Genomic DNA, 16,641 nt, shown 5'->3' on the forward strand with positions numbered 1-16,641 from the left:
CAGCCTAATCACGCAAGTCTTTAACCATGGCTGTCCGCGCCCAGTTTGAAAACTCCAACGAGTACGTTTCTGCCATGCCCTGGTCCCAGCTGGACCAAGCTGCCTTTCTTCTTCTGTCTGCTGCTTCCCCGCCATCACCAAACCCCGCCTCGCGGCGCGCTGCAGCTCGCAAATCCCTATGCACGAGACGACAAGACGCCACAAATGGCTTGAGCTATACAAGGTTCAGGAATTGTGCAACGGGGAAAGCAGATGAGAATTCAGCACCGCTACAGATACTGCCACCGCACAGCTTATAGGAGCCTGCTCGCTAACACTCTCCCCGCAGGGTTGGTGTCTTTTCCACACTCACAAACTCGTATGCCCTCGTTTCCCAGGGCGCCAGCGAAAACTTTTACAGCGTCTTCGAGGCCGAGCTGCAAGACGTCATCCCCATCGTGCGCACCACCATTGCCGGCACGCGCATCATCGGCCGCCTCACCGCCGGCAACCGCAAGGGCCTGCTCGTGCCCACGACCACGTCGGACCAGGAGCTGCAGCACCTGCGCAACTCCCTGCCCGATGCCGTGCGTATCCAGCGCATCGAGGAGCGCCTCTCGGCCCTCGGCAACGTCATTGCCGCCAACGATCACATCGCCCTCATCCACCCGGATCTCGAGCGTGAGACCGAGGAGATCATCGCCGACGTCCTCGGCGTCGAGGTCTTTCGCCAGACCGTCGCCGATCACGTCCTCGTCGGCTCCTATATGAGCCTTTCCAATCAAGGCGGCCTCGTTCACCCCAAGACGAGCATCCAGGACCAGGATGAGCTCTCGAGTCTCCTCCAGGTGCCCCTCGTTGCCGGCTCCGTCAACCGTGGCAGCAACGTCGTCGGCGCCGGCATGGTCGTCAACGACTGGCTGGCCGTCACTGGCCTCGACACCACCGCCACAGAGCTGTCCGTCATTGAGAGCGTCTTCCGCCTTGGCGACGGCAACGGACCCAGTAACATCAACACCAACATGAAGGACACCATGGTAGAGAGCTTCTACTAAATGTAGTTTGCTTGCATATCGTGTTTTACTTTTTCCTGTTACCTTGTGCATTTTCAAGTCATGAACTGGCGAACTTGATTTTATCTGGGTTGATTGAGAAATGGAGCTTTTTACATACTCTTTTATTACTGCTCATGGGGCCTGGTGTTGGGACATACTTCTTTACCGGTTTATTTCCTTTTCGGTTTTCTGTACACGGACGCGTCTGTGAAAACACAATAAAACATGGTTATCATGACACGTTGGGGCCTGACGTGTCTCGGCGTCCGTCCGGATGCTGCTCTAGAATATTCAACGCCAGACGTCTCGAACCGCCTGGCTGTACATGTATAATGACAGAGACTATTATCCACCTCGACTGCATTCCATTGGTGCACCGAATGCAGGCGTTGCACTGTAGCGTTGTACTGATTAGCCGAACTCATAAACCAGCTGTATATAGTTGCGAGTACATCTTGTATCGACTGCTTTCAGTTCCACCAGTTGACTAGATGCACCTCGCGGATGACGCTTACATTACTGTCAAAGCTATTGCACCACCATGGACTTGAACCTACGACATCATAAATCAATCAAACCTCGGCACTTTGCATTCACCATGCAGAACGTTCCACGGTTTCTGAACGGTAAGTTCCACGGCATTATACCACTCCGCGCAGCAGATCAACGGGAATGAGCTTAGCATGGCCCCTCCAAGGAACTCTTGTGATGCTTCTTATCTGGCTAAATCGTCCACTGCTCTTCAATACAAGTGGCCCGCGCTCGCGCAAGTTTTCTTTCTGAATCTCTTCCAAAATTCGATGAAGAAGAAAAGTCGAATCAAAATATGAGGAATACGAGCCAACAAGGCAGAGAAGGCAGGCACGAGAGATCGCTCCGGGAGTTACAGTTTAGCAAGGACAACACGGTGTCGATGCTCTACGAACATTCTCTGATTATGCAACTACTTTTCTCACGTCAACGACGGCGTGGTCGCCAGGGCCATGGAGTCAATGAAGAGGAATGGGTTCAGGACAATGTCACTTTTGTCTCTCCTAGATGAGCTAGAAGAGGAGTGGTGTATCAAGAATAGACTGTTTTGAAAGGTAGATTTTAGGACCATGTGCCAAAATCGTGCACTGTAAGCAAAATCCCTGGAATGAAATCGGTTGGTGGACTTGTAGGTTGCAGGGAATCCTGTTGTCAAGTCCCCCACCGCCTGCCCAAACTGGAGCTTGACCCCTCGCTGCCCTCCAATGTAGGTACCTAGGTAGAGAAGTGCAGAAACCAACCCCCGCCAAAAATTGGCGAAATCGCGACGACATTTGTATTATTGGAGAAAAGCAGCACCACGACATGATACACGGAAGCTGCTGATAAAATTTCTCTCAGCCATACATGTATAATTTCTTATTGACTTCCGCCAAAAGTGTTGCGCATAGCAAAGAAGAATAAAAAAAAAGAATGGCGGAGAAGCCAAAACACCTCGACCCTTCCGAGCTCGGCACTCGTGAATAGTAAGTCATGCTGCCCGAGTTGCGACAATCATTCTTTGGAAACCAGAACGCCCTTCCCCCCCCCGCGCCGCAAGGAAAATCTTTGCTGATGCCGAACGGCAAATCGCAGCTGGGATAAGCTCTACACGACAGAAATCGCCAACAATGCTGCCGACCCCGACGACATCGGCACCGTGTGGTTTGACGACTCGGGCGCCGAGGAAAAGATGCTCGCCTTTCTCGACCGCCTCGCCGGCGTCTCCCCCGACCACTCCGACTCCGGCACATCAGACACTGATAATACACCCGACTTCCCCTTGCTCCCCGCCGCGCCCGCTGCCGCTCTCTCCCGAGAAACCACCTCCATCCTCGATCTCGGCTGCGGCAACGGCTCCATCCTCTTCTCCCTCCGCTCACGCGGCTGGTCCGGGCCTCTGTACGGCGTCGACTATAGCGCGCACTCGATTTCCCTCGCCTCCCAAATCGCCGCTTCCCGAGCTCTTCCCGACGTTGCACCCATCGTTTTCACCGAATGGGACCTCCTCTCCGGCCCTCCTCTGCCCACCATTCTTCCCGTCCAGACCGTCGACCTCGTCCTAGACAAGGGCACCTTTGACGCCATTTCGCTCAGCGACGCGACCGAGCCCAGCAGCGGCCGCCGTGTGTGCGAGGGGTATAAAGAGCGCGTCTTACCGCTACTGCCCGTTGGTGGCCTGTTCCTGATAACGAGCTGCAACTGGACGGAAGAGGAGCTGCGAGGGTGGTTTGTGGCTGGTGAGAGCGTCGAGGACGCGACGTTCGAGGAGGCGGGGCGGGTGAAGTATCGCACGTTCAGCTTTGGAGGTATTTCGGGCCAGACCATTAGTACATTGTGCTTCCGCAAAATCCTGACTAAACCATCTTCTTCTACATAGCAAGTTAGACATGTACATATACGCACAATCACAAGCATAGCATATACTTCAATATATCATATTGAGAAACTGTAAAGATCATCTATTCTATACGCCTCATCAGTTTGAACCAGCCCCGGTAGCCTGGCAATCATCGCTCTCGGTACTCAAATTTTGGGTTGAAAGGTAAACACGGTTTTTTTGCTTATTAACTAAGGTGATGTATTCATTGGCTCGCCACCGGAAGCTGTCGCCTCGCCGGCCGCCGTCGTCGCAAAGTACCGCACATCCACGTCATCGTCCTTTTGCAGCTTACCCAGGTTAGGCAATACTCGCTCCTGAATCAGCTCCTGACCTCTAGGCGACGGCACCGTCTCGGCACCCTCCTTCTCCAGTGAGAAGATGGTACCCTTCTCGGGCAGGCGGCGCAGCACTCCGATAATGACAGAGTATGTCTTGGCCACGTTGAAGCGGATGTTGGGAATGTCGTCCTCGACCATGTTGTCCAGGATAGGCAGGATAGACTTGTCAATGACATCAATGCTCACGACGCTAGCAAGAGTCTACAAAATGTTAGAATCGAGTCATAGTAGAAATGAAGAAGACTTACCGAAATGGCGAAGCACGTTGTCATTCTGTACAGGTAGTTGCTGTGTTGACCCATCTCGACAACCTTGGGAATGATGGCCTCGTTAGCCCACTCGACGCCGAATACTTCAGTGAGCTTCTTCAGATTATGTGTCGCGGCCTCGCGAATGGAAAAGACAGTGTCGCCAAGCCAGTCCATGCAGAGGTTGCTGAGCTTCTCGTTGAAAAAGTTGACACCCAATTGGCTGGCAAGAAGAGGAATGTACTCGATGATGGCGAGGCGAACTCTCCATTGCTTGTCTTCAGCAAGCTGCACAATGGCTGGGAGCAGAGACTGTGAGAGCAGATCGATGCCAATAACTGTAGTCGGTCAGTGGTGCAAATGGCAAGTGGGCGCTTCAGTACATACCTTGATTGACCTGCTCGAGCTTGGAGATGATGTGGAGTCTAACCTCAGGGAACTCATCCTTGAGCATGAGAAGAAACATAGGCAGCAAGTGATCAATAGTTCTACTAACCGTCAGCAAGGAAGTGCAAGCTCAACCTACTTTACTTACTCTTGCTTGCCCAGAATGGGGGCCAGGCCGCTAATTTGCGTGCCGAGAGCAGCGCGCACGTGCTGCGAAGTGTCGGAGACGAGGTCCTCGACACTTGGCATGATATCTTTGAGAAGAACCTCGCGATCAACTAGAGCGCAGAATCCAGGAATCTGGCCGGCGATGGCAGTGCGAACCTCGGCCTCGTTATCCTTCAGCAGCTTGACGAAGGCTGGAACCAAGTCGCGCGAAACAACTTCTTCGTCGACGGCCTTGGCGATCTGATTTACATATTAGCAATTAACCTAATGCTATCAGCATTTTGTTAGAGGCTGGCTGACCTTTTCGAATCTGTCTGCAATCATATATCTCACTCGCCAGCTCTTATCCTCTATCAGATTTCGCAGCGATGTGAGGAGAACACCGTGGCTCGCCTGCTGCTTAGCGGGAACGACTTCGGCAATAGCGATGAGGATCTCGACAGTCAATAGTCTGACACTGTCTTGGTCGTCTTGGACGAGGTGTTGGAAGAGGGGTATCATATCATCGACGACGATGGAAGCGGGCATCTCTCTGACAAACTTCGCCATATTGGTCGCGGCCTGACGGCGAACCATAGGGGTCTCATCGTGCACGAGCAGACCAAACTGGTTGCGAAGCTGTTCCTGGACAGGAGGCGAGACCTTTTTGTAGGGGGCTGTGAAGAGACCGCAGCCTGACACCTTGGATGTAAACCAGTCGGCCTTGGCTAGACGAATGGTGAGGGGGATAAAGTATTCTTCGACTTGCTGGGGGTTAAGACCTTCGCAGATTTTGTTGAGAGACTCGACAGCCTGTGCTTTGGTCAGTATCTTGGGACAAGGTGGGACGGCGCGTTGCGGATGCCGGTCTCGGCGTTCGTACCTTGTCGCGCACGACGGGCTCCTCGATGGCGGCGAGATTTTCCAAAGGGGAGAGAATGACATGAGCCCACTGAGGACCACCGACGTACTCGGTGAAGCTACCAAGCTCCTCACTTAGAGCGACCAACACTTCGTCCTCATCCTCGACCGATTCTGGATGCAAAATGTTAGAGGTATTGAGCGGAAGCTAGAAAGGGAGCTGGAAGCTGGCGCGGGCGCGGGGAGGCTCACCATCAAGAAATGGAATCAGTTCCTCACGTGTGCGCTCGGGGCCAAGAGCTAGAGCGATGGTGGAGAGACGATGAATGGCATTGAGGCGGAGAAGAACGTCGTCATGCTTGGCCTAAAGTCAACAGAGGGGTCGCGAGGACGGGGGGTAAAAAACAGGAGCGGGCGGCGGGCCGTACCTTGAGCTCATCGATGAGGACGGCGATAGGGTAGAGCTCGTCGTTTGGGTTTGGCGCGTCAGCCATGGCGAATTATGATGGAAGCGGCGCGTCGCTCAAGCTGAGGGGGGGGGGGGATGATGCGTCGTCGTGAAGGTGTCGACGGTTGGACTGGCGGCTGCTGATGTGCGGTGGAGGAGAAGGTGGGCGGTGGATCGCGCGTGCCAAAGTGATGCAATTGGGCGAGCGGCGCAGGTCGGCGGCAGCGGGCAAATAAGAGGCAGAAAGGGGGTGCAGCGATATGTATAGCTTTACGAGATGGGCGGGAAAAAATCGTAGCAGCTTGATGGCGGAGCAAGCCACAGAACGGGACAAGGACGATGTGAATCTCAATGTTGTTTGTAGGCCAGGTCAAACTAGGTAGCTTTGCCCACGAGCGCAAGAGCACGAGCCTGCGGAGCAACAAGGGTGGCTTGTGCAGTGGTTGAGTGGGCAGTGACATTAGAAGTGGCTGCGTGACTGCCAAGTTCAACCTGGCCAGCCAGTTATGCAGGCCTCTATTTCAGTGATGAATGGCCCTGTATTTCTGGTCGACCAGACCAGCTGGCGCCCAAGCCCCTGTAACATGCATGCCAACAAACGCTGGCGGCTGGACCATCTATATTCCGATTTCGACCCCGCCGCCTGTTGGCTGGCCGGCTCCCGTTAGCGAGGTACTTTTCTTCTGCCGCACTTTCGTGCTAGATCTAGGTCCCTGTGGATCTGTCCGCCAGACTCATCCACACCCCTCCAGGTACCACACAAATTTCCTGTGACTCAATCGCTTGTGCGCAACGGGCTGCCGCAGACTTATCCCGACTTTACTGGCTGCACTGCTTGCTCGCATATCAAGCTCGACAATACCCATACACCCTTCCGGAGAGGTATTGAGGACGCGTTCTCACAATGCCGACCATCTCCGTTGACAAGTACAAGCTCTTTGAGGCCCTTGGTCGCAAGTATGCCGCCTCTAGCTACCCCTCGCTTCACCCCGCCACACAGAGCTAACTCGAGCGTTTTCTCTGCTTCGCAGGTACACTCGCGAAGAGTTCGAGGACCTCTGCTTCGACTATGGCATCGAGCTCGACGAGGATACCGAGGATGACGAGCGTCCCATTGTCGACGGCAAGCAGGAGCCGCCTCAGTTGAAGATTGAGATCCCCGCCAACCGATACGACATGCTTTGCTTCGAGGGCATCGCCCTCAACCTCAACATTTTCCTCGGCCGCACCCAGCCGCCCAACTTTCGCATCGTCGAGCCCAAGGACGCCGACCAGCAAGTCATTACAGTGCACCCCGATACCCTCAAGGTCCGTCCATACGTCGCCGGCGCCGTTCTCCGCAACATCAAATTCACCCCGGACCGCTATGACTCCTTCATTGCTCTGCAAGACAAGTTACACCAGAACCTGGCTCGCAACCGAACGCTCGTCTCCATGGGTACCCACGATTTTGACACCGTCAAGGGCCCATTTACCTACGAAGCCTTGCCGCCCAAGGATATCAAGTTCAAGCCCCTCAACCAGACCAAGGAGATGAACGCTGAGGAGCTCATGACTTTCTACGAGAACGATAAGCATTTAGGTCGCTTCCTGCATATCATCCGGGATGCGCCCGTTTACCCCGTCATTTACGATGCCAATCGCACAGTGTGCTCCCTGCCACCCATCATCAACGGCGAGCACTCCAAAATCACACTCGACACGTCAACCGTCTTCATTGAGATTACTGCCACCGACATGACCAAGCTTGGCATAGTTACCAACATGCTCGTCACCATGTTCTCCATGTACTGCGCTGAGCCTTTTACCGTGGAGCCCGTCAAGATTATCTCCGACCACAACAACCTTACCCGCGTGACACCCTCTCTCCAACCGCGCGAAACCACCGCCGAAGTCGACTACCTGAATAGCTGTACCGGCCTCGACAAGACTCCCCAGGAGCTCTGTGACCTCCTTACTAAGATGGCCTACGTATCAAAGCCGTCCAGCACGGATGCCAACCTCCTGGAAGTTGCTATACCCCCCACACGTGCCGACATTTTGCACCAGTGCGATATTATGGAAGACCTCGCTGTCTGCTACGGATATAACAACCTTCCCCGCACAAAGCCCAATCGCAGCGCCACCGTCGGCGGTCCCCTCCCCATTAACAAACTCAGCGATCTCGTGCGCATGGAGGCCGCAATGGCCGGCTGGTCCGAGGTCATGCCGCTTATCCTCTGCAGCCACGACGAGAATTTCGCCTGGCTGAACCGCAAGGACGATGGCAACACTGTTGTGCGCCTCGCCAATCCCAAGACGCTTGAATACCAGGTCGCCCGTTCCTCGCTGCTACCCGGGCTCCTCAAGACCATCAAGGAGAACAAGGGCCACAGCGTGCCCATGCGCATCTTCGAGGTTGCCGACGTTGTCTTCAAGGACGAGCGCGAGGAGCGCAAGGCCCGTAACGAGCGTCACTTCGCCGCCGCCTGGTGCGGCAAGACTTCGGGCTTCGAGGCCGTTCACGGCCTTCTCGACCGCGTCCTCCTCATGCTCCGAACCGCCTTTCTCACCGATGGCACTGACACCCCCGGTAACCCCGACGGCTACTGGATCGAGGAGCTCAACGAGGACACCTTCTTCCCCGGCCACGCTGCCGCTGTGCACCTGCGCCTCGGCGGCAAGGAGGCCCGCATCGGCGAGTTTGGCATCCTGCACCCTACCGTCCTGGAAAAGTTTGATTTGAGGTACATTGACCCACCCGCCCGTCGAAAGATTCCACTAATAATCCCCTGTTATAGATATGCCGTCAGCACTCTAGAGATCAATCTTGAGGCTTTCCTATAATCGACGAACATCAAAAATGGCAAGACCGTAACAAGAGAAAGGACAAAATGGTGAGAACGCATATTTCAAGCATTTGGAACGAGGGGGAACAAAGTGTAGCGCATTTAGAAGAGCTCGATCAAGAAAGACAAGAGCACAAAGTTTGTACCAGTGAGCAATGGCATCATACCGAGTAAAATATTTTCACCAGCAGAGAGCGAGACGTATTACCTTCAAAATTTCGGTCTTGTATTAGTTGCTCTATCGCTTGTACGTCATTCCACATCTATCTGCATGAAAACCCGCTCGCCTAGACGAACCTTTCATTGATGGAATTAAATGATTCCCATCGCATCACTGTCCCTAACTATTCTAACTATAGTTTCTGGATCTGCTGCTTCCGCATCACGCTCACCACATATTCTGGCCCGTGTGCTGCGCAAATCCCGTCGCCGAGCGCGGCCGCTGGCACGGCTCTGATGCCTCAATCATGTTGTCGCCTCGCACCGCCCTGGAGGACTCCATCTCCATCGCCGAAGAACGCATGAGTCCCACCACGGACTTGGACCGTTGCGGATACGCCGTGACGTGCACCGGCAGGGGCGGCGCGGGACCTTGCCATCGCACCAGCTCCCACGGGCTCTTGGCCGGGACGAAGATAGTGCCTGAGCTCATGCTGGATAAGGATCGTATAGAGGGTGAGCGATTCGGCCAATTGAGGTGGTATTTTGTATTTTCTGTATGTATAATGGCATAGGGCGGATGGTGGTCCGTTGGAAACATGACCTCCTATGTCATCTCCTGCATTTCTTGTTCGGGTTTGGCCTTGGCCAAGGGCGAGCCTGCCTGCTCTGCCGGCACCGCCGTTGAGAAGACACCTTTCTTGATGTTTATATTTGCGATGCCGTCGCGAATGGCGGCAAAGGCGCCTGCGCTTGAACCTGCGCTCCCCCCCACAGCTTCGGCGGAGGCACTGCGCCTCAGAGAGGGATCCGTAGGTGGCGTAAGAGTCTGGTGCGCAGTTTCTACCCCAGTCAATACCGATTGACTCGTCCCGAGACTCGGAGGCTTGGAGCTCGGCGAAGCAGTCCCCGAACCGTGTAGGCGGGAGATGGCTGCCTGTCGCTCGCTCTCACTCAGAGCGGTAGCGTCAAGGGCGGCGTTCATCTCATCGTCGGTACGGCCGAATACTTGATACCACCATCGAATATCATTGAGGTCTGGAAGGATAATTCGTTCCTTGCCTTTGACGTGGTCATCCACGGTGGGGTCATAAGTTGGATTGGTAAATTCTTGTTTTCGACATAGGAAGTAGTCCCAGACAGAGGAGGTCCGCTCCATAACCTTGGCATCGACGCGCTGCTTTTCCGAGTTGTACAGAAATGTACCATACTGGCAAGAATAAAGGTGGTATAGTAAGCGCCGTAAGAACCTCTCATTATACTCAAATCGGTCCTTGTGGTGCCGCATGAGTTGGTAGGTGCAGTCCAAGAACTGGTGAAAGACTGGGCTGACCATCTTTGGTGTAGTAGCCTCTTCATTGACTACTTTGCCGGACGCCGTTTCGCTAGCAGCGTCCGGCTCATCTTCGTCCTTGTTCTGGTTGAAGAAGCGTTTTGCGCCACTAAATACGTTTTGAAAAGCGTCGTTGCGGCCATCATTATCGCCCGGATGCACTTTGGTGCCAGCAAAGGCGTCGCGCTGCATCGTAAACCAATCCTCGTGATTCAAATGCCCCGAGCGCAGCCTAAACATGTGACCGAAAGATAACCAGTCTTTTTCGACAAGTACAATGAAGCCTTCCATTGTTCGGTAGTATGGATCGAGCATGATTTGTGAAAGCGCGCTCAGCTGACTTGTACGGTCCCAGCCATCAGAGCAGTGAATCAGCACGTGCGAGTGCTTGATACCGATCTGGCGAGTGATGAGGGCGGAACCAGCGAGGACGCTGTGTACGTGCTTGAGCCAGTTGCTTTGGTGCAGAATTTCTCTGTTTGGAGGTAAAGGAGAAATGTCGGCGTCTTTCAAGGCTTCGACCACCTTATTGAGGGAGTTGCGCATGACGTGGATATTCTCAATGCTAAGGAAAATCTTGGTCGCAAACTTGTACTTGTCCATGTTCTCTGAACCCATGCCTTGGACCTGGTTCAAAACGGCATTGATTGTTGGCCGAGCATCGACGATCAAGTTGCTTTGCTGGGCACCGTAGACAAGTCTCTTTCCAGTCTTATTGTCGTATATTGCCATAGACTGCGCAATCATGTCATCCTCGAACTTATCGGTTTCGGTCAGCTCTGGACCCGGGCTTGAGCCGGCACTCGATATATCTAGCTGACTAGACATGGGCGTACCGCCCTCCGAGCCCCCAGGCATAGATGCGGAGAATGACGCCGCGACTAGCTTTTCATCCTGCACATTTGTCTTTCTCGTAATCCCGGCCAACGGCTGAGAGCTTCTTGTAATTGTGCAGTTGTTGACAGGATGGATATATGACAGAGTCGGTATGCGGCATCTCGAGCGAAAATCCTTGGCGTATTTCAGGACATTATCCGATATCTTGGATGGCACAACCAAGAAGGCTGGATATGTATCGCAGAATGTGTAGTCTTTGTTGACGTGCGTTACTCTCCAACCCTTGTCAGGCAGCTTCTCGCTGATGCCCTGCCGCCGAAACTCGGCCTTTGGGTCATAAAAGTGCCAGCCATTGACCTCGCGCTCATTCTTGAGAGGCTTGTGCGAAAAGGCGAAAAGCCTCTCCACGGTACCAAGCTTGCAGGTCCGGACTTTGATAAACTCAAAGACCTCCCTGGCCGCTTCGCTGCTGGCAAAATTGAACGTGACAAAAGTAAAGTCCCGGCAGCGGATCCGGATCGAGGAAGCCTGTCTAGAGCCCGAGGGTGTCGGCCGGAAGGTGCAGTGACTAAAGATTGGATATGTGAGCCATCGCTCCCGCAGCTTCGGCGGCGCAGCGGGCGTCGTCTCGGACGAGTCGGCGGGAGGGTTAATGGGCGCGCAAAACACCAAGTGGTAGTCTGTCAGACGGAGAGTGCCGTTCGTCGTCTGGCCACCGTTGATGCCCTGGACATTATCGATGACCTGCCACAGTTAGAAGGCGGCGAGCATATGCTCAGCTGGAGAAGCTAACCTTTTTGGCTTCCATGCTGGCCAAGATGCGGGATACAGAAGACCCAAACAATTCGGCACACAACTTGAACCTCACTTTCTTTTTCAGACAGATGTTCGCAGAAGATAGAGACACGCCAGTGACCGCTCTTATTTGTTCTTGCTTAGATATAAGCTGGGACTCTGAGCTGCGCTGAATGCTGCGTCGCTGCGCCGAGGGTGCCGAGAGGGGTATAGATAATGCTCGAGATACTCGTCCCAAGTGAAGAGTATGTTAAAAGAAGAAGAATCCAAATACGGTTCTGTTTGATTACTAGGACAGCTCCAGCCGCCGCAGACGAGGTGTTGAGCGTCTGCAAGACAGTAAAGATGCGAGCTGTGTGGTGACGATGCTAGCTACTACAAAAGGTGATGGCGCGCGCGCATCAGGCAAGGCGGGGCAGAGGTACGTCAGGCGCAGAAACGGCTAGCCATGGTGGTGGCAAGATAGGTAACGGACATGGGGGAGCCAGGCTCAATGCTATTCTACAAAATGAGAATCCCCAGAGATAAAAGGCAGATTCTATTTCTCAAGAGCAAAATCTAACTTACACACGAAAGCTGTTGCAGACTAAACTGGCCCATCTAATTGTCGTCATTGGTAGGTACAAAAGCTTGACCCTTGCTTGTTCGCACTTATCCAGCCCCACCATCTCCGTCTGCCATCGGCTGCTCGGGGAAACTGATAATCCCCTGATCCTCCGCGAGCTCCACCCAGAGGGAAACCCGCAGCCGCGTCCAGACAGGTGCGCGGGCCAGCGATTAGGGCTCAACCCACACCAAAAAAAATATTCGTTGCGCTGGTGCGGGACGACAGGCGAAACCACCACTCGAGGCGGAGACCACCACCAAACGCCGTGCTCTGAATCCGCGATCCCACCTCTCGTCCACCTCGTCCCAACCGCCGCATATTCGTTTGAGTCGACAAACCGAATAACCCTCACCCCATCAATCAATATGGCTCATCCCGGTGCTCAGATGTGAGTATACTCTCCACGCCCTCGCTTTTGTGTGTCCGTTGCGCCAGACCCGCCGTCTCTCGAATTGGAAGTCCTTTGCTCTATACGCTTGCGCTGGTAGGAATACTGGATGGCAATGTGCCACCGTTATCTGTGTTCTCGACAACGAGGCAAAAAGCTCGAGATGACGAAGAGCTCTATACGATTGTACAACGACAGATCAAACTGCACCTAGCGACACGACGACCAATCCATGAGGGATGACGGAAGAATCTCAGACAACTAGGCACAACTCGACCCATGTCCAAATGCTAACTACCCACTTCACAGCTCCAAGAGGAGAAAGTTCGTCGCCGATGGCGTCTTTTACGCTGAGCTCAACGAGTTCTTCCAGCGCGAGCTCGCCGAGGAGGGCTACTCCGGCGTCGAGGTGCGCGTGACGCCGACCGTCACCGACATCATTATCCGGGCCACGCAGACGCAAGAGGTTCTCGGCGAGCAGGGCCGCCGCATCCGCGAGCTCACGTCGCTCATCCAGAAGCGCTTCAAGTTCCCCGAAAACTCCGTGTCCCTCTACGCCGCCAAGGTGCAGAACCGCGGTCTCTCCGCCGTCGCCCAGTGCGAGTCGCTCCGCTACAAGCTGCTCAACGGCCTCGCCGTCCGCCGCGCCTGCTACGGTGTGCTGCGCTTCATCATGGAGTCTGACGCCAAGGGTTGCGAGGTTGTCGTCTCTGGCAAGCTGCGCGCCGCCCGCGCCAAGAGCATGAAGTTCACCGACGGCTTCATGATCCACTCTGGCCAGCCCAAGAACGACTTCATCGACACCGCCACCCGCCACGTCCTGCTCCGCCAGGGTGTCCTCGGAATCAAGGTCAAGATCATGCGCGGCTCCGACCCCGAGGGCAAGGCCGGCCCCCAAAAGACCCTGCCCGACGCCGTTACCATCATCGACCCCAAGGAGGAGCAGCCCGTCCTTCAGCCCATGAGCCAGGACTACGGCGCCAAGGCCGCCGCTGCCGCTGCTGCCAGCCAGGACGCCCGCGTCGCCGAGGAGGCCGAGCCCGAGACGGCTGCTCAATAAATGCACGGCTAGGCGGTGACGGCTTAGCCCTTGCTTTCGTTAATGACTGGTATCACGGTTTTCTTTTTGATTTCTTTCAGAGTAGGGTGGAAGGCAAAATACAAAAGTCTTTGCTGCTGCAGTGGATGAAAGATGGCTAGTCTTTTTGGGCGTCAAAAGGTTTATAGTAAACCATTTGCATCTTGCAAGGTTTCATCTGTCATGTGATGATAATTCAAAGCATAGAGAAGAAATGAGACCCCATGAATCTAAACGGCACTCTTTTGTGTGTATGAGGACATGTCAAACTCTCAGTAATTGTCCGTGTACAGCCGCACCTTCGTGTTGCCCCCTCATCAGATTCACATTATTCAAAACACACATTGATAAAAAAAACAATGGTCGTGTAGCAAGTGGTTTGATTAGCCATCTGTCTACACTGCGAAAATCGCTAAATGCTCCCCCAGGCTCCATTTCCTGTACATATCAACAAAAATGCCATCAAGGCTGCTTTTCTGCGCTCGGCGCTCTCTGGTGGCGCCTGTACTCTTCTACCCATCCTTCATGTATGCAGGTGACGGCGAGACTTCAAATATCGTACAAGGAGATGGGAGCTTGCAAAGCCTCAGATCTTGGCATCAAGAAACCCTCCATTTGTCCTCCGCAAACAAAGCAAGGAAAACATAAAAGAACAAAACATACTAGTATAAAAAACGCCTTGGAATCAGTCCCTTTGCCTTGTCACTCCGTTTTCTTCTCATACGTTGACAAGCATAAACCCAACCATTTCGAGCATAGAAAAAAAATGGTCGAATCGTCTTCACGCCATTATAATAATGCTCCGAAAAACATGTCCTCTCCTCTTGTCATCGTCGCAATGAGACGAGTCCAAGTCCAACGCCTAGAGTAACCCAATCCCAGTCGACTCGGGCCTCAACAAGCAGAGCTCAACTGCAATCCGTTACCAAATAAAGAAATTTATGTCATCTGAATCGTGGATCGTGGAATATCTCGCAAGGCTCCAGCTTTATCTTCCCGATGATTTTCGGCTCTGAAGCTCGATGGTATCTTGTTCCTTGCTTCGGCTGCTACGGCCATTGGGCCGGCGGGAGCCCTCATCTTCGCTCTCCTCAGCCAGGTCGGCCAAACCAAAACCGGCCGCTTCTTCCTCATCGTACGCACGGATCAGACCGTCGCGATCACCATGGGCGCTGCCGATGCTGTGTCGCGAAGGATCTCCGCTGCGGCGAGCTTGCATACTGCGACGGGTCTGGAAGCTGGAAACAATATCGGTCGGAGTGGCGTCGTAACCGGAGTGTGAACCAACGAGTTTCTGACCGTTTGGATCGCCTCTTGATAGGTTAAGAAGGTATACACCAGTGAAGATGATCAAGAAGCCGCAAAGCAGCGAAACAGTGTTGACAGGATCGGTAGTATTGAACCCACTAAACAAGATGAAGGAGGCGCAAAGAGTGGCGGTTGTAAAGGTGACGTAGTAAAGGGGGTTGACACTAAAGTTGGGCGTTAGCCTATATGCAAAGACCGTCAAGTTGGCAGAGCGCCTACATGTTGCTGGGGAAGCAAGCCAGCGCCTTGTTAAAGTAGTTCATCTGGGTGACAATGCAAAGCGCAGTCAAAATCATGAAGACATAAGTTGAGGGGTGACTGAATTGGTTGCTGCCGGCAAAGGTAAGCTTGAGAGCGATACCGAAAGCCTTGGCGGACATGACGGAAATGGAGCCGACGGTCGAGCAGATTGAAAGATAGATGAGCGCATTCTTCTTGCCGTGGACGGGGGCAACTCGGTAGATCATAAAGATGGCAAAGGCGACAACGGCGATAGCGTAGAGGAGGAACCCTAGTGGGAGCTGTTAGAAATGATGTAAAATGTTGTTGCGACGCAGCGCATGACATACCAGGTTGCACAGCGTAGTGGAGTATCTGATCGATAGTCTCAATCTCCTCATCAGGCGGCGCATGTAAGACAATGACAACGGCGCCAATCAGGCAGATGGCGCTTCCTAGCTTGCCCAAAATACCGAGTTCCTCCTTGAGAAAGTAGGAGCCGAGAACAGCACCGATGAGAACCGAGAGGGCACCCAGAGGTGTGACTAGAATGGCTGGCGCAAAAGCGTAAGCTGCAAAGTTGCAAACTTCTCCGATGCCGACTGCAGAGAGTGTTAGTTTGGTAAATCGGCAGGCTGGACACGAGGTTGAGACGAACGAGTTGCAATGCCAGCCCACCAAAGAGGATTGCGCAGATAGACGTAGCCATCACCCTCAAAACCATGGAGTTCTCCCGCTTGTATCAAGCCCTGAATAGTATGTTAGTTGCTGAATCCAACGTGACGGAAGATGAAGGTTGCGATGCCGCCCGGACGCACCTTTTTGGTGATGACGAAGCTCGTGCCTAGTCGAGGGTTAGCGATTCACTGCGGCGCCTAGTCACTAAGTGAGATGAGCATACCAATTGCCAGAGCAGACGAAATGGCCAGGGACAGGCCGATATACCTAGAGCAGAGCGCATTAGTCGAGATGTGTCGCGAAAAGGTTGACGACCACGGACTTGTCTTCAATCATGTTGAACGCCCTTCAACCGAATGCTCAGCCACACAGCAAAAAACTGAAGAATGAATGTCGCAAAACAAGCGAATAGTCCTGTTTTGCCGCAATTCTGCTGGTACGACCGCCAAAGGCGTACGGTTTGGCCAGTTGATGAGAGAAAAGGCCGGCTGAATGAGCGGGAGAGACAATGCCGGAGTACGTTCAGCTGCAGTGACAATACGACGGCGTCGGGTTT

The 16,641-nt window shown here is 53.7% G+C and overlaps 7 protein-coding genes across 7 annotated transcripts; 4 read left to right on the forward strand and 3 right to left on the reverse strand.

The window, feature by feature from the left end:
• Positions 1-26: 26 nt before the first annotated feature.
• BBA_08114 (eukaryotic translation initiation factor 6) lies at positions 27-1,034 on the forward strand (the record flags this gene model as incomplete). The annotated part of the gene is made up of 2 exons (XM_008603211.1): positions 27-61; positions 329-1,034. The coding sequence occupies 2 exons, from the start codon at positions 27-29 to the stop codon at positions 1,032-1,034; spliced, it is 741 nt and encodes a 246-aa protein (XP_008601433.1).
• A 1,443-nt stretch (positions 1,035-2,477) lies between these two features.
• BBA_08115 (S-adenosylmethionine-dependent methyltransferase) lies at positions 2,478-3,423 on the forward strand (the record flags this gene model as incomplete). The annotated part of the gene is made up of 2 exons (XM_008603212.1): positions 2,478-2,530; positions 2,640-3,423. The coding sequence occupies 2 exons, from the start codon at positions 2,478-2,480 to the stop codon at positions 3,421-3,423; spliced, it is 837 nt and encodes a 278-aa protein (XP_008601434.1).
• Positions 3,424-3,614: 191 nt separating this feature from the next.
• BBA_08116 (protein phosphatase PP2A regulatory subunit A) lies at positions 3,615-5,901 on the reverse strand (the record flags this gene model as incomplete). Its single annotated transcript, XM_008603213.1, has 8 exons — positions 3,615-3,965; positions 4,013-4,350; positions 4,400-4,500; positions 4,548-4,807; positions 4,868-5,359; positions 5,430-5,581; positions 5,660-5,771; positions 5,836-5,901. The coding sequence occupies 8 exons, from the start codon at positions 5,899-5,901 to the stop codon at positions 3,615-3,617; spliced, it is 1,872 nt and encodes a 623-aa protein (XP_008601435.1).
• An 858-nt stretch (positions 5,902-6,759) lies between these two features.
• BBA_08117 (phenylalanyl-tRNA synthetase) lies at positions 6,760-8,681 on the forward strand (the record flags this gene model as incomplete). Its single annotated transcript, XM_008603214.1, has 3 exons — positions 6,760-6,812; positions 6,887-8,581; positions 8,636-8,681. The coding sequence occupies 3 exons, from the start codon at positions 6,760-6,762 to the stop codon at positions 8,679-8,681; spliced, it is 1,794 nt and encodes a 597-aa protein (XP_008601436.1).
• Positions 8,682-9,449: 768 nt separating this feature from the next.
• On the reverse strand, positions 9,450-11,820 carry BBA_08118 (myotubularin-like protein; the record flags this gene model as incomplete). The annotated part of the gene is made up of 2 exons (XM_008603215.1): positions 9,450-11,756; positions 11,806-11,820. 2 exons carry the CDS (start codon positions 11,818-11,820, stop codon positions 9,450-9,452), a joined length of 2,322 nt encoding a protein of 773 aa, XP_008601437.1.
• Positions 11,821-12,779: 959 nt separating this feature from the next.
• BBA_08119 (cytoplasmic ribosomal protein subunit S3) lies at positions 12,780-13,862 on the forward strand (the record flags this gene model as incomplete). Its single annotated transcript, XM_008603216.1, has 2 exons — positions 12,780-12,802; positions 13,112-13,862. The coding sequence occupies 2 exons, from the start codon at positions 12,780-12,782 to the stop codon at positions 13,860-13,862; spliced, it is 774 nt and encodes a 257-aa protein (XP_008601438.1).
• Positions 13,863-14,868: 1,006 nt separating this feature from the next.
• On the reverse strand, positions 14,869-16,421 carry BBA_08120 (DUF803 domain membrane protein; the record flags this gene model as incomplete). Its single annotated transcript, XM_008603217.1, has 7 exons — positions 14,869-15,352; positions 15,408-15,699; positions 15,758-16,009; positions 16,066-16,156; positions 16,226-16,251; positions 16,309-16,352; positions 16,408-16,421. 7 exons carry the CDS (start codon positions 16,419-16,421, stop codon positions 14,869-14,871), a joined length of 1,203 nt encoding a protein of 400 aa, XP_008601439.1.
• Between the last annotated feature and the right edge of the window lie 220 nt (positions 16,422-16,641).

Source organism: Beauveria bassiana (genome assembly GCF_000280675.1).
Source record: "Beauveria bassiana ARSEF 2860 unplaced genomic scaffold BBA_S00031, whole genome shotgun sequence".
NCBI classification, from domain to species: domain Eukaryota; kingdom Fungi; phylum Ascomycota; class Sordariomycetes; order Hypocreales; family Cordycipitaceae; genus Beauveria; species Beauveria bassiana.